This window comes from Gigantopelta aegis, chromosome 6, assembly GCF_016097555.1.
Source record: "Gigantopelta aegis isolate Gae_Host chromosome 6, Gae_host_genome, whole genome shotgun sequence".
NCBI classification, from domain to species: domain Eukaryota; kingdom Metazoa; phylum Mollusca; class Gastropoda; order Neomphalida; family Peltospiridae; genus Gigantopelta; species Gigantopelta aegis.
In genome coordinates, this window is record NC_054704.1 from 92,777,057 (window position 1) to 92,794,103 (window position 17,047).

The 17,047-nt window shown below is 34.5% G+C and overlaps 1 protein-coding gene across 1 annotated transcript; it reads right to left on the reverse strand.

Moving 5' to 3' along the window:
* Positions 1 to 1,425: 1,425 nt before the first annotated feature.
* On the reverse strand, positions 1,426 to 14,568 carry LOC121376117 (beta-1,3-galactosyltransferase 5-like). The gene is made up of 3 exons (XM_041503918.1): positions 14,434 to 14,568; positions 3,902 to 5,165; positions 1,426 to 3,071 (listed from the first exon to the last, which is right to left on the reverse strand). The coding sequence occupies exon 2, from the start codon at positions 5,127 to 5,129 to the stop codon at positions 3,924 to 3,926; it is 1,206 nt and encodes a 401-aa protein (XP_041359852.1). The 5' UTR covers positions 5,130 to 5,165; positions 14,434 to 14,568; the 3' UTR covers positions 1,426 to 3,071; positions 3,902 to 3,923.
* Positions 14,569 to 17,047: the final 2,479 nt, after the last annotated feature.

Consider the following 17,047-nt stretch of genomic DNA (forward strand, 5'->3'; position numbering starts at 1 on the left):
GATTTAGTTCATTCTTTACAATTCTATTCCAAAATAAAGAAGACAACATACTTTTACTGCAATGCATACCGAAACATAACAATAATGAATGCTTTAATTAAAATTCAATTGGGTAAATTAATCTTGAGTAATAAATTTGCACAAAAGCTCATTTTAGAATGACTGTATAATTTCAGAACGAATCTTTATATTATTACTGGAGACAGGATGTAGTTAGAAAATGAGTATGTTTATTCTACCATCTCAACCAATGTCCACTGAGTGGTGTATATCTACGACATGTGCTCTCCTGTCTCTGGGAATGGACAATAAAATACTCCTTGTTATGCGGTGATGGCATTCATCTCTTACACTAGATCAATTGTTGATGTAACCATATCCTACAGCTGGAATTTAAAATGTGCTCATGAATATATTTCCTTTCTTTTATATTGTTATGTTAATCCTTGTTTTCCCCCATTCCAACCAGTGCCCCACGATTAGTATATCAAAGACCATGGTAGGAATGGTCTCGACTGTGGGAAAGTGTATATATTATATAAAGATGCCTTACTATTTAGGTGTCACATTATGTGGTGACAGCTCGTTTCATAGCTCACTAACAAGATCAAGTATCACAACACCAAAATTACTGTATGTATATCAAAAGTTATGGCATGTGCTCACCTATCTATGGAAATGGACAATAAAATACTCCTTGTTATGCGATGATAGCATAATGCAGACATCATTAAATATAAAATAAAGCCAAAATTTATAATTTATAGTTTTTCCCACAGAGAACAACTTTTTTCATACTATGGAATTTCACTACCAGTTATTCATTTCTGAGACGACAGTTTTCTAAATTGCACTCAAAAATAGTAATTTTTTGTTATTTCCAAAACACTTAAACTCTTCTTCTTACTTCAAACCAAACAAATTATTTACAAAAAACATTTTTGAAGGAGGATGGGATGGACTATAATATTACATTTTTAAATGCAAAAATGTTAATATTATTGGACTCTATTACACATAAGTACATAAAAATAATGTTGTCTTCTTTAGTAGAACAGTGAGATCAATCTTATATTGTAATGCCATTCCAGAAATAACCGACTATTTGAGATTCCTTAAAGCAGGGAACATACACATGTTCAATACATGTACATTAGAAAACACTGATTAAATAGTTTGAAGGTATCAGGGGACAAAAAATATGCTTACATCCACTACAGATAATAATTCTTTATTTCTGGAATAGCTTGTATTAAATATGCATACATCACAGTGATGCTAAAAGATTTAATGCTCAATGAAACATTGTATGTATATATATATATATACATTAGTATTTTAAGATAATGTATGTGTGTATATATATATATATATATATATATATATATATATATATATATATATATATACACACACACACACACACACACATACATACATTATCTTAAAATACTAATGTATGTCACTACTAGTACTTCTACATGGATGTACTTGTGTAAACCAATAAATAAATGTTAAAATTTCAAACCGTGAAAGTGACAGTACTAACACTTGCCAACAATGTACAATGCCGCATGTCATGATTCAAATATGTTTACATAGAAAAGAAGAAAAAAACCAGGTTCAGCTTCACTGAATTTTTCTCCCCAAAACTGCAATCACAGACATTCATTCATTTCAACTTATTTTGGACTTATATCCAATTAAGGTTCAAGCATGCTGTCATGGGTACACACCTCAGCTATCTGGGTTATCTGTCCAGGACAGTAGGTTAGTTGTTAGTGGTTAGTGAGAGAGAAGAGGGTGTAGTTGCCTCACACCTACCCACCGAGTCGTTAAAACTCGCTCTGGGCTGCTGCGAACCCTGTACCTACCAGCGTTATGTTTGATTACTTAACCACTGAATGCCTGCAAGAAGACTCAAACAAGGATTTATCTCCTTTTACTACTGAAAAATCTTCATTTTAACACTTTATTGAATAAAACTGGAAATGTTTAAGTTTAAAAAAAACCCAAATTATATATTTTTTTAATACTAAAAATATTAAAATATTAGCTAAAACATTTTTTATTATATCTTGATCCCATAAATATTTCTGGAATTTAATTTGTCTAGTTTTTTTTTTACCTCAAAATTACCATTTTTTCTTTACTAGAAAAAGGTGTTGAGTGAATGTGGATTAAATGTAAATAGTCATGTATATATGTATCTGTAATGACTTTTATAAACAGACTGAAAACAGACTAAACCTTGCATACAAAACTTGGTATGTACATTGAAAATATATATTTTCTATTTTATCTTTGAAATTTAGATTCATATTGTACATATATATTTCATCAGTTATCAATGAGGTCAAAATATATGACAGACAGTTAAACACACCACACAACCCAAAACAAACACTATCACACCATTATAAGTTTGTACCTAAAAATGGATGTAAACAGTCCACAACATTAAGGTCACGGAATATTACAATCACCTAATAATAATGGGTCCTCACAATATTGGACAATGGACTGAACAATGATTTACAAAGAATCTCATACGCGTATGTACAAATACCAACCCCAGCAATAGCCCATGGCAATCGGCAACGCTGTGGAGTTTTTCATTCTCCACGGCATGTTTTTTTGCTGTGGACTATATTTGATTTCCCCCCACCCTTATGTTTTGCACACTAGACACTTTTTAACTTGCAGGGGTTGAATATACATCTACAGCAAGTGTGAAAAGCTTTTCAAAGCATTTTTACAATGATTTATAATATCATTACATGTACACCTGCACATTTAGATGGATCTAAGCTTTACAATGCTTTTTTACAAAAAAATACTTCAAAAATATACTTTGACTTCACAACATTAGTAGCAGTTAGGTTTTATCAAAATCTGCCATTATGACGGAAGACCAAACAGTTTGGTGCCATAGAAAACTGGAAAACTGTGACCTGATTGTAATATTTTGACACTGCCCATGGATGGGAACAATCTGACCAAAGAATCCAACGTGGTGACAATTTCTTCTTTTGATCGTAACAGAGAAACTGGCATCACTGGAGGGATTACTGAAATAAAATAAAATAATAATTTAAAACATTCAGTTACCAATACATGTAAATTACTGTACTGGGTTTAAAAATACATATTTACATAAACCAATCATGAGTGGCACAAAAACAATTTCAGGTAACCCATTTTGTTTTTGTGTTTACAACCAATCATGATCATGTACAGATCCTCTGATTTCATGGAAACGATTGTTTCCAGTACGGTGTCGGTAAAATCACAGCACCAAAATTTTGTTCCCCATGATTCTTATAACCGAAAAAGTGTTTCCCTTTAAATTTGAAATCCTATGGCCTGATGTAAAAATGGTGCTCTAAATTTAATGTGTGAAATGGGTTAAGCAATTTATAACTATAGTTTTTGCAATTTTCAGAGACCTGATCTAGGAATTCTGAAGTTATAACATCAATTCATATATATTAAAGTTAGTTGCACCAAGAAAATAAAATTTAAAACACTATAATTACCATTATTAAAAAATGTCTACAAGATGCAATTACAACAAATGGATCTCATGGCTAGCTCTCGGTGATCAAAAAATTTCACCAAATTAGCTAAAAAATGAAAAACCTATGGATTTTTCCACAAAAATATCAATTATTACACATTTTTTCCCTGCCAAATTAACATAAAATTCACCAATTGTTCTTAAAATTCACAAATGGCGAATTTGGCAAGTGGTAGAGCTAGCCCTGGATCTGTATTTAACAGAATGTTAACTCATTCTGGGGCTGATATAATCGCAACCATATTAGTGAAGTTAATAGCAACTGGCCCATGAATCTACATATTAATTCAACCATTGTGATCTTACATGTAGTTAACATACCAGACAATGCACCTTGACGACATCATGCCCACGTGATGATATCTTTATCACTGCACTGTTTGTGAGCATCCATCATGTATTTGTGTAACACACTATGTCTCTGTGGATCCACGCTGTGCACTATAAACACATAGAGAAAGTTACACACACGGAGACCTATACTGAACACCGTAAACCTCTCGCTCGCGGTCGGCTTAATGCCTAGTGAGTCTATAACAATTCCCACGTAAGCGTCTTCGTTTGGAATCGGCCATATGTATTTACATTCGTCAGCAATCATGCGGACCACGTCCCGTGACATTACGTAGCCAGTACCACTAGCGTACGGAGGGTAATAATCTTTAGAATACTCGGTCTTAGAAACGTACCATCTGTTGGCCTCGTTTCTAATGACCATCCGTTTATTCAGCACGCGATTTATTTTGCCCACATACAGTTCTGAGGTCTGGGTGTTGTACTTGACGAGGAAGTTGTACAAGAGTTTGGTATTTACAAAACAATCGTCGTCGGTTTTAACCGTAAATGGAGTGGAACACTGTCCCGTGCTCCAGTTCACACCGTGCATGACCTTACGGGTAAGGTTTCGGTAAGAGTCGATGTACGTTCCTAGAAGTATGTCATGATGCTGTTCTGCCTCCTGTTCCACAGCTTCATCTGTGTCGGCATTCAGAGTCAGGCCAACCAGAAACACACACTGCCACACATAAAGGGAGTTCCCAGAGGCGTGGGGATTGCACCATGTCTTACGAATGTGAACGCGTTGCTCAAAATGATTTGCAGATGAGGTAATGATGATGGTGAACAATGAATTATTATGACATTTGACCGTGGGCGCAAATATGTCGTAAAATTTTTCCGGATTCCACATAATCTTCCGGTTTAAATCCTTTCTGTTGACGATTGCCTTCGTTTCAGGGTTTCTTCCTTCTAAGTGAGTTTTTTGCCCCTCTGAAGGCCTTGTTTGTAGTTTCTTCCCCTTTGTATGGAATGCAGACCTGTTGGACAGCCAGACACGTCGATCAACATAAGCCAGGAGAATGGTGTAACAGATGATGAATGCGAACATGATGAGAATCACAGTCCACAAGCTCGCCTTCAGTATAACACGCTTGGAGAGGCGCCGCGGTCGCATCACGCTCAGCAACTCCACTGTGACAAATACCGAACTTGACACATGACCGTCTCTGCTAAACCATCGCCGAAAGGCGTCCCTCAACCTGCCAGTCATGATCACTGTCTGGCGAAGACATTACATGGTCTAGATCTACAAAACAAATTAAAAAAAAAATTCAACTTTAACAGTCAGTACATAATATATAGGGTTTCTGCCAGAGGCTGAATGTATGAAGGGTAAAATTATGTACCCTAAAATCTTGGAAATTAACCTAACTACGATATCTCGCCTCACGTCACACCAGTCAACATACTGCACACTGTATACAGTGCATTCCCCAATTCATATTTCCCACCGTTTTGCACACGACACTCACCGGAAATGTTTTTCTTAACAGGGAACAGTTTAGCTTTTGTTTGTTAGTGGAAAACAGCTTGGAAATTTAAGTTAAAAAAAAGTTGTTTTCGGCAAGTATTTTCGCTTAACAACAATGGCAGCATGTCGCGATCATTTTCATGGATTGATAGTTGATTGCGACAGCTAATTTGATAATAAATTTGATCGTTTTACCAACAAAGAAAATCACAAAATATTCCCAATATAAATCGTAGTTAGTGGGGTTTTTTTTAATCTGGTCAGAAAACCACTTATCAGGAATAATGGAATGTTGCAAAATCAGCAATTATCACCTGTTTTTACAGGCCCAAAATATGTTTTTAAAATCATCCATAAATTACAAAAAAAATAACAGGCGAAAGTCTGTCCTTTGCTCTTTAACGTGGTGCATTTAAAAAAATGAATTGTTTAATACGACTGTTTATTTTGCGAACCCTAATTAGCGGCAAATTATCGCGGCTTGTTCTGCGCATATGCGTTGGAAAATCCCCTTGCTCAGATTAGCGATACGTCATAAAACAGCATGTGAATTGCCAGTGGATGACCTTTTGAACCATATATGGCGTGCTCAGTTTTTTATTTTCTCTCTGGCTGATATTTGTGTTTTAAAAAATGTATAAAGTTTGAAACGCTATAATTAATAAACTGAGCTAAAAAAGCATACAGTGCCAGACATTTTCAAATAGGGAATTCATTTCTGAATTCGATGGTACAATTATCACCATCATGTGCACGCCTGAAACATTCTGCAGTGTCACGGGGATTCTATAATACCCGTAACTGAATAAAACACGATTGTCCAAATATCTCTCCTAACTGTATATGTATTAGATCTCTCTGTAACGGGCAGTTCAAAACCGCTTTGGCTCGTCTAGGTATGATCAGAGAATACGATCTTATATAAAGTATATATTATTATAGCACGTTTAGTTCACTAGAAAACACAACAAAAACACAATACACTTTGGAATCTGTATTAACCTATGCTGACAAATGTACAGCCGTAGTAGTTAATTAATAACAACAATAATAACAACCCAGAACTGATCACTTAATTAGTTAATCTCTAGGTGTCTCGTTTACACAATATGCAAATCACTTCACCGTGACACAACACCCACACGTGTGATAATTGAGAAACGCTTCTAGGAGAAGTTAATTAATAAAGGAATTACCACTCTATTCCTAACTGGTTAATTTTTAATTAACCCTTACTACTCGTTCAGTAACGTGTGATAATTGAGAAACGCTGCCAGGAGAACTTAATTAATAAAGGAATTACAACACTATTCCTAACTGGTTAATTTTTAATTAACCCTTAACTACTCATTCAGTGACCTTGTAACACAGAATTAATACTGGTACCTATCACAATAAAGACAATAACCTACAGTTTACCTAGGTCCTCTAGGATGACTGGCTAAGCTTTATATTACCAAATACTCGTATAATGTTAGAACAAAAAGTCTACGATTTACTTCGTTAGATGACCGAAGACACTGTCTAAAGAATATTGGTATAATACAGTATTAAAATATTTAAAGTCACATCAATCACGTCAAGGTTATACAACAGAGCAGAAATAAAATATTTACCAAAGTCCAAACGGACTACGTTCCCTGGGAGCTGTCCTTTTTGCTTCTCCTCATAACTCTAAAACACCAGCTATTTATTATAAATCGAAATATCGCCTGGGGGTAAATCGCGGCACCGAATCTTATCATCTGATATTCCACCTCTACCAGAGTCGGTATCTTTCTCTCCGATCGTCAGTCTGGCTGTCGCCAACCGCGAGCAATCTCCTGGCCATAAACAGCACTACCGGAGATATTACGTAACTACTAGCCACATGGCCTCCACACCTGCTCTGGGTGTGTATTAGGCGTACCGATCGAGGACTGTCGTGCAGAAGTATTACGTAACAAGTTGCCCACCTGGATAAGTGCAATGAACTGCACACGGCCCTCTAACACAATTAATATAACCACAGGCGAAAAGAAATTAAGAGCATGTACCGTCACATGCAGACTCGTTATTCACCATCGACCTTTTTGACCAGAAGGCCAAAGGTTAACAAAATGGTGGATTCCATGCCGGACCACGTGGAGTGTACTCCGATGGCGATCGATCGTTATTTACATAAGTATAGCCAATATTTATTTAAACTTCTGTTAGTGGAGACATTAATATTAATATTTATTGTTTAATTTTTGTTGGTTTTGTCATTTTAATATTTGTAAAATAAGTTTTTCTTCGACAAAATCGATGGCCGATCCAATAATTTAGCATTAATAACAATGTTTTATTGTGACGATTTCTACTAAAAAATTAAGTCATTAGTTGTTTTATGGTATTATATATTAATGCTATGTTTATTTTCTTTGTATATAAGTCATCGATTGCAACGATATTTAATTTTTAGAAAATTTCATAGGTTATTTTTTTTAACGGAAGTTGAGTGCTCTGACGTGTGTTACCCTACTAAACGCATGCTTTTACTGATATTCACCCCAGACTGCTAATTTAATTGATATAAATATATTTAAATGATTAATTAAATGTATTAATTATGTTCTTGTAACATTTATATAATTATATGAATATATATATATTAGTAATTATGCTTTTACTTTTTGATATTTTAGTTTTAATATTTATGATTATAATAAATCATATTATTATTAAATGGGAAGGGCATGACATTGCATACATTGACAGTTGTCATTGCGCCTTATTGGGGATGGGGGTTGATTGCTTATGGGGCTCTAGCCCCCCTCACTGGGCAGGTTGCCCGGGACCAGGACCGGTATACAATTTTTTTTTTTTTTTAAAGTTAATATTTTTGTGTCTGCAAACTGCAAAACATTGTATACATTAACATTAGTAATTAACAGTTATCTTTGTATAACTTATATGTTTGCTTCATAAATGAATGGCAAAAGATATAAAAGGCATATTTTATTAATTAATAATACCTTTTTTGGTGTTTTATAAAGGCAATTTTAGAACTAATTACTAAAAAAGGCTTCTTTAATCTCAGGGCAGCATGGAGCTGATTAAGGTAAGATGGCACTAGACAATTGAGGCATGGTGCTGCACCATGCTAAAACAAGCTAGGGAAAACACTATATTAATGTCTCTGTCTGTTTGTCATTCTGACAAGGAGCATTTTTCCAACAGTAAACTATGGTAACAGTGACTGCAATATCATTACATTTCTTTTTTTCTTTAGGGAATGATCAGTTTTATCATCTGGATCGGGTATTCAGCAACTCTGGCATGGGACGTCGTCTGGACTTACCTGTCGTTACTATTGTCAACCGACTTTTGCTTCAATTTGACTTATTAAGGAAGGAACTGTTTTATTTAATGACGCACTCAACACATTTTATTTACGGTTATATGGCATCAGACATATGGTTAAGGACCACATAGATATTGAGAAAGGAAACCCGCTGTCGTCACTTCATGGCCTACTCTTTTCGATTAGCAGCAAGGGATCTTTTATATGCACCATCTGATAGACAGGATAGCACATACCACGGCCTTTGATGTACCAGTCATTGTGTACTGGGTTATTAAGAAATGAAGGAGGAAACAGCTGGGAAGAATTAGAGATTTTTATGAGGAAGTTTCTACCAGTGTTTTATTCACAAACTAAATATAAAGGACTTGTCACTGCAGCTGTTAAAACATTTCACACTAAATTAATAGAAAAGAATGAAGTGTTGATTTTAACATTTTTGGACAGAAGACTTGATCTGCATATCATTGGACCCCATCTACATGAACAGGTATTGGACAGCCCGAACTTGCAGATGATACACTGGAACTATTCCGAGAAAGAGCTACAAAACTGAAAGAGGCAGGAATGGAAATTAGTAATGGTTCAGTAATAGAATTGGAGTTGTTTAGGCGAAATGAAAGTATATCGTACGTTGAGCTGTTGGAGTGAATGTACCAACTTCATGAGTTTCCTATATCTGCAGATAAACTGAGAATTTTTTAAAAGAACATGCGATGATATGAAAGAAAAGCAATAAAAGAACATTCAATGATATGAAGAAAAAGCAATAAAAGAACATGCGATGATATGAAGAAAAAACGTTGTAAGGGAAGAGGTGATGGAAAGCTAGCTTTTGAAACATTTCTGTTGGATAGTTTTGTGAGTCATCCACAACTGGATGATATGTCATCTGACAACACTTCTGAATCTTGTACTGACACAGCTGAGATTACTTCACACGCTACAAATGTTTCTGTCTGTTGTCTGCTTAATTATTTCTAAGTAATGCATGACTTTTGTTTCATCACCCATGAACAATATTTCGAATAGGAATGACCATAACTTTTTATGTGATGGAGAAAATCTGCTAAAAATGGTGTTTTTAAAAGTGAGTATACTTTATACTTACCGTATATCTTCGCCTATAAGTCGAATTTTTTTCACCCAAAAATTATTTTATAACTTGGGGGGTCGACTTATAAGAGGGTAAAAAAATTTCACCAAAAACTATTAGTTTTGGGGATTATTTTACAAGTTTTATTGTTGAAGTATGCCCTGTATTTATACTCAAATATGTTAATTTGACACATTTATTTTTTATAACCTATTTTTTTTGGCATTAGAACGGTTTTGGTTATGCGAAAAGGCGTGTGATCTCACTCACATGCCAAGACAACAGTCCACTTAGTTAAATTAACAGTCATCACTAATAGCAAAAATGTAAAGAATACTAACTACCTGTTGCCTGAGTTTATTTTGAAATCTGGTCACTGACATTAATGGTTGTTCAAACAATGTTTTGTCGGTGATTAACTTCATGAATATTAATGAGCCTTAAAATAGACTGATCTCTGCAGTTCACTAGAGCAATAGGGACACACATCATTTGGTACAAAAACCAGTGTACTTTCCAGAGTTATCCTCCTTACATGTATTAATATGGTGGCAAAACATGATACTTTCAGTTTTATCGTAGTGATCTGTTGTCAGTGTTTATAAATAAAGTTGTTGTCTGTGCACAAAACCATCTGTACAGTGCCATACAGTAACAGTCAAACAGCTTTCACTCTCTACTAAGGGAATATTTCGTTCTGATGCTATGTAATAATGATAGTTTGATTGGAATAGTCTTGATTATATTGCGATGTACAAAATGTAAAAACCGAAGTTTGTAAAATAATTTTCTTTTGTTCAAATATTGTACATTATTGTTCTCATGTGCTGAAAATAAAAAATATTTCAATATTTATTAGTTGTTTTTCATGGGTCGACTTATAAACGGGTCAATAAAAAAAATACGTTTGCAGGGCTTGAAATTAGGGACTCGACTTATAGCCGAGATCGACTTACAGGCGAAGATATACGGTATTAATAGTTGAGCTTTATTCTTGTTTAATGGGTTCAGCTACACTTGTTTTATCACCATGCCAAATTTTATTGTGATAGCCTTGAATATAGGCTTCTAAATTTGGCAAAATTATGTTGTTTTTCGTATGATTTTTACGTCTGTCAGTTTGAAGATTGTTTATAATTTCAGAGGTTGTAATTTTTAAATTTATATTCAGACACATTTGGAAAAAAATAGATAGTAATTATGCTACCTCTTTGACATATAAATTACAAAAATGTCTGTGTCAGCAATCAAGTTTATGAATAATGACCTTCCAAAAAGGGCCCAGAATCACATTTCAAAAATTATAAATATTTTATACTGTTAAATATGTACTTTTTGTCAGTCTGTAGTATAAAATTCAATGTACCGGTAACAAGAGCAACATTCTTTTGAAATTGTGTAATCACTGGTGTGCATACAGTAAAACAGTATCAAGAGAATAAATATTATAACTTTGGTTACATGAATTAATTTGGTCTGAAAAGCTTATCTTGTTCAGATAATTACGAGTTTTCGCGTCCGAAATACGGAAAATGCAATAACTTTAAAAGTTATACAGACATCTTGAAAAATATTTTTGTAATAGGCTTGTTTTATCAATATATTTCATAATAAAGTGTTTTAATACAAAAATACACTTTCAAAATTTTTGCCTGCTGGTACCTAGTTATAGTAATTATTTACTAGCCAAACACTGAATATCACTAGCCATGGGAGTGGGGCCACCATAATCTAGAAGCCCTGCTTAAAGTTTTTGTTTAGTTACACAACAAAAGCAGCCTGATTTATTAATCATCGGCTGTTGGATGTCAAACATTTGGTCAAAGTAACATATAGTCCGAGAAAACCATTAGCAGCAAAGGATCTTTTATATGCACATGCCACAGTCATAGTGCACAGGCCGGTATGAGAAAACACCCAATCATAAAATAGATTCACCAAGATTGAAGAAACAACGACCTTGATATTATGATAAACAAAAGAATTACACTTGTCTTGCACAGAACTCTCTGGCAAAGTCAGAGGTTGTGCCTATGACAGGCATGCTTCAATGGGTATTTGATGGAAGCATGCCAAAAATTACCCACACAAACTACAGCTAAAACTGAACATTGATAGCAGGCAAGTATCTTGGGTGTGTGCACATCCTCCCCCAGACTTTAAAGTATCATGAACTCTTCTTTATCCTGCAACTACTGTTGCTATCGTCCGATTATGATTACTCAATAAAGCAAAGTCATAAATGTATACTAGCAGACTATGACTTTTGATGTCACGCATACTACACATAGCTACATTACAAAATCACTCAATTGAGATTTTGACCTCTAGGTAGCTCAAATTTAATAACAGAAATAATAGCTTTTCCCATAATTTTTATAGTTCACAGGATTGAGAATCTAAGAGATTATAACTAGTTAATGACGTAGGATATCAACTTTATTCTGTTCAGGCCAAATGAAAAATTCTGCTTGGCAAGCCTTGCAGAATCTCCCATTCTTACTATTAGCATGAACCAATGATTTTTAAAAAATTCAAATAGGAAACTCATTGTTTGCATACATAATAGTATGGGTTTTAGAAGATGAATGCTTTTTGTTTTAATGAAAATGAGTGAAAAATTAATTTTTAACAAATTTTTGTTGACGGACCTTTAAATATTTTTTTTCATTTTCTGTCCAAAAACCTGTATAATAAATATAATGAATGTAACAGGGCAATCATCCAAATAACTGGTGATTATTTAGTTTTTTACATGTAATATGACCTCTAATCTGATTGAAAATGGAAACAAATAATATAAAGCAGAATTAAAATGGTTTTAAGTATCGTTTTACAATGATATATGCAAGCAAAAAGTCACCATTTTCAGCGAAACAGACTACTTACGTCTATATCTTTGGTTCCTCCATGTTGATGTTAGTGCATTATGATTATAGAATGCATGTGAAAAATGAACTGGTATGTATACATGTAGTTGTGGGCACGTAACTCCGCAAAAACTCCTGTACTGTGTCTGCTATGAATATTACGGGAGTTTTGGCACAGTAACGTGTCCATAACCAGGGTCAGTAATGAGAATAGTCATGTTCATATTCACCCACCAATGTCTGAAAATTATTTTTTGTTTTTTGTTTTCATGAAATACTTTTGCTGGTGACGTGGTGTCTTTTGTGGGACCCCTGAAGCCAGTAATAAATAGATAGACCAATCAAAATCTATCAAATATTTCCTTCAGAGACAGAGAGGGCGTCAGTCAGAGATCTCACAAAATACACCATCAGGAATCACCAAACAAAATACTGTACTGACTTGGTAGGACTGTGATTTGGAATAATCTTTGTAAAGTTTGTTAGACGTGTCCGGTGCCGATGGAGTAGAGCCGGAGTGGATGTATCATTGTCAACATGGACATGGAAAACATGCATTACAATATTCTGAATGGGTTGGAGAAGTTGACATGATGTTTGTACCTTGATTATAACGTCTCAATAATGTGTTTTTTTAAATAGTATGAAAAGGGTGCGAAGTGGTATGAGGAGGAAGTTACAAAATAAATGTTTCAACATTTGCAACAATTTCTACTCAATAATAGAGGTCTATATATACGAAGTATTGATTATATGATATATGTCCCCAAATTACTTATAATAATCCATGTAGAATTGCTTGCATTGTCAAGGAATACATGTTTAAAAGTTTGTAAATACTGATCGGAGATGGGCGCCGCCATCTTGGATTTCGATCGGAAATTTCCGTTGATTTCCGTGAACGCTCGGAAATAGTCACATTGGGTTGTTAAACTTCCAAAATCAACAATTTTACGCCCATTTTTTGTATTTTTTCTGATTTACACTAATAAAGGTATGGATTGTTTTTCATATTACCAAACCACAATGTAGAACACCTCTCCTAACTACATTTTTACCTGAAGCAAACTTTTCACACTGAATTATTTTTAGGCAAATGCGTGCATAATTAAGTGAAAATAGAATGTTCTAGCAGATTAATGTATTAACTTTTCTCATTGGCTATGTTTCCCGTGTTAGAACCTATCAGAAAAGAGCTTTCAGACGGAGTTTGTACCCATTAAATGGGACAAATCTGGAGCCAGTTTTTGCGCAGACACAATTCATGCCGTCACGAGTTATCGTTCCTGTTGGTTCATGCTATTACTATCACACTATAAAGCCAATATTCTACCTCATTAACTAGTTATTCTCTATATATAATGTGTGTGTATTTTGGAATTTAAGGGTCATTTTGGGACGTCGCAACACCCACCCACCCCTACACTTACGGGCCTTACGCCCTTGGAAGTTGGGAAAATCCTGCAAGCTGCTGTTTCCGTTCGTGCAACTGCCTGGAATTTAGACCTTGACCATTACAAAACTTAACTTCTGGTTTATTGTCAAGGAAGTATGAAGTAGAGTACCATATCATTATATGCTAAACTACTCAGACAACTATTTCAATTTGTGAACTGGCACTGACCAAACTAAAAAAAATCAACAAACTAAAAATGAAAAACGTGTTGACCTATAGGCCTAAACTATTGTAGCCATTTTGCAGGATGGTCGGTTTAATATAATCATGGCGACTACACGTTACGTATAAAATACCCTCGTCTAGATTCCGTCGTCATCTGGGAGTGGTCTTCAACAAGAGCACACAAGATACACAGTCACAGATGTGCCAACAACTGCCTCAAAACATAAAAAGGATCAGCGACATCGGCCATTATTAACGCGAGACATATCCCAGCATGCTTTGTGTTTACGTCACGGGAAGCCAGAAAATACGGAGTACCGTTTCTGACAACACAAATCAAGACGATGCCCACGAAAGGCGACGCGATCGATTCGTGAATTTGAAAGTGTTTATCGAAGCAAGCTGTTGTTAATACACCGTTAATAATCAACGCGTTAAACGATTCCCTAATTACGAAGACCGTGATATGCCACATAAAACAAAGCAAATCTAATTTATTCTGTAGGAAGGTTGACATAATTATAGCACTTGTGACACTCAGATCTATAGTCCTTCTCACAGGGGACGCCGTTTTTTCATACTGTGGACATTATTTATTTCTGAACCGACTGATTTCTAAATTGCACGCAAAAATAGCTTCTTTTTTTTTTAACAGAACACATTTACTTTTCTTCTTACGTCAAACCAAACTGAAATTATTTATAAAAATCATGTTTGCAGGTAGATAGGACAGACTATAGATATGTACATTGAATTTAAACGTTTTTCGAGTTACACTAACATAAATTGTCATTGAACTAAACGTTCTCCACTTTTATACCAAAATCCAATCTTGTTTATTCTACAAATATAAATAATGAATTATGACGATGATAATTATTTGCAGTTGTATAAATACATCGACTGTACAATTTTTTTTTTTAATATTGTGCTTAATTTTATATATATATATATATATATATATATATATATATATATATATCAATGGCATTGCTTTAATTTGTTCATTAGTAGTAATAATATTAAGTTTATATATAACTAAAACATCTGCATGCTAGGAATGTACAGGCATGGCGGAGACAAGTAAACTGACTGAGATCGAGGCCACAAAGCAAAGTTTCTAGGGGGTTCGGAGGTATGCTCACTCATACAATTTTGAAAACTAGATATCCTTAAATGCAATTTCCTGCATTTTACAAATAAAATTCATCTCTGCCTTTAAGATTTACTACGAATAATATTAGAGCCACCCCACCCCAGACCCCCCTGCCCCCTGTTGTAAATTAACATCAGTCGCCTTTATTGCATAGTCATATTTTGACACGAAAATATGTGTATGTGTGTGCGCGCGTTTATGGAATTAGTACATTACATATTTATATTTATAACAGTACCAAATAAACGTTGATAAAACTAAAACAATACATATACTTATTAACATAGATCAATTAATTATACCAATTGGCACACGTCTGCCTAGATAGACGATAAAGAAATTTATTAGATCAATTAATTGTATTTATTGGCACATGTCTGCCTATACACGCTAAAGATATTTATTGTCGTTTTTAGCACTTCGGGGCCTACGTTGGGAATAGTTTTGCGTATACATACTTGAATTCTGTATTTTCAGCATCATTTGTTTTGTCAACACACTCGTTAGACAGAACGCCGTGTGATATGTATTAGTATCTCTTAGTGATATTCCACTAGTGGGAAATCGATTTTAAGTCATCTGATTGGCTGCTCCACGGTGATGACCCGGGCCAAAGCCATACCATCTAATGAAATAAACACCTGAAACTGATTATTCTGTGACGCACCTTACAACTCATTGTTTAGAAACGCATTAAACTCGCTTTCGCTTGTTATTATTTACTTTTGGAAGCAACTCGTTTAATATAATAGGCTACCCATTGTTATGTGGTATTCTTTATGTATGACACTGTTAGAGATATGCATGTATATTATAGGGCTATAATTAGATCATAACTACACCGTACCACAGCTGTTCATTATTGCATTTGTTTTTGAAATGTATCACTGAATCACAATCACACTGTTACGCGTGTGCACATGTGCCAGCATGTGTGTACAGCGTTAAGGGGAAGTCAGTGAGTATTTGACCACAATCTAATTAAAATTAGCTCCACTAATGTGGATCTAAAGACAGCCAGTTGGAGCTCATGTCCACCAATCAAAACCTTACTTGCAGAATCCTGCCAGTGATTTAAAAATAATTTGAAAACATTCCGAATTATCCTGAGGGTATACATGTTTCGTGTGAATTACGAATGCCTTAAAACATGTTTTATTTTATAAAATAAATAATTTGTAATGTAAAACTGAAGACTGATTTAGTTTTTTTAAATTTTATAAATAAATAAATAATTTTTAATGTAAAATTGAAGACTGATAACCCACCCCGTACGTAGTGGTATGGTTCGCTGTACTGCGGCCACTAAAATAGACTCCCAAATAACGTTATAAAAGGCGAAGTGTGATTGGTCAATATTTAAATTATTATTTACAGACGAAATGTTAGGCTACCTGGACATTGGGGACTACGCAGTGTTGTCAGTTTTAAATCACTGGCAGGGGCTAGAGTTAAAAATGGGCAGAATTTTTAAAATAGCAATTAGTGAGAGAAAAAAAAGTTAATAGAATTAAAAATAAATAAATAAAAAGTTACAAGCCAAAAATAAAAAGAATTGACTGTTCGGTCGAATATTTATATAATTTGGA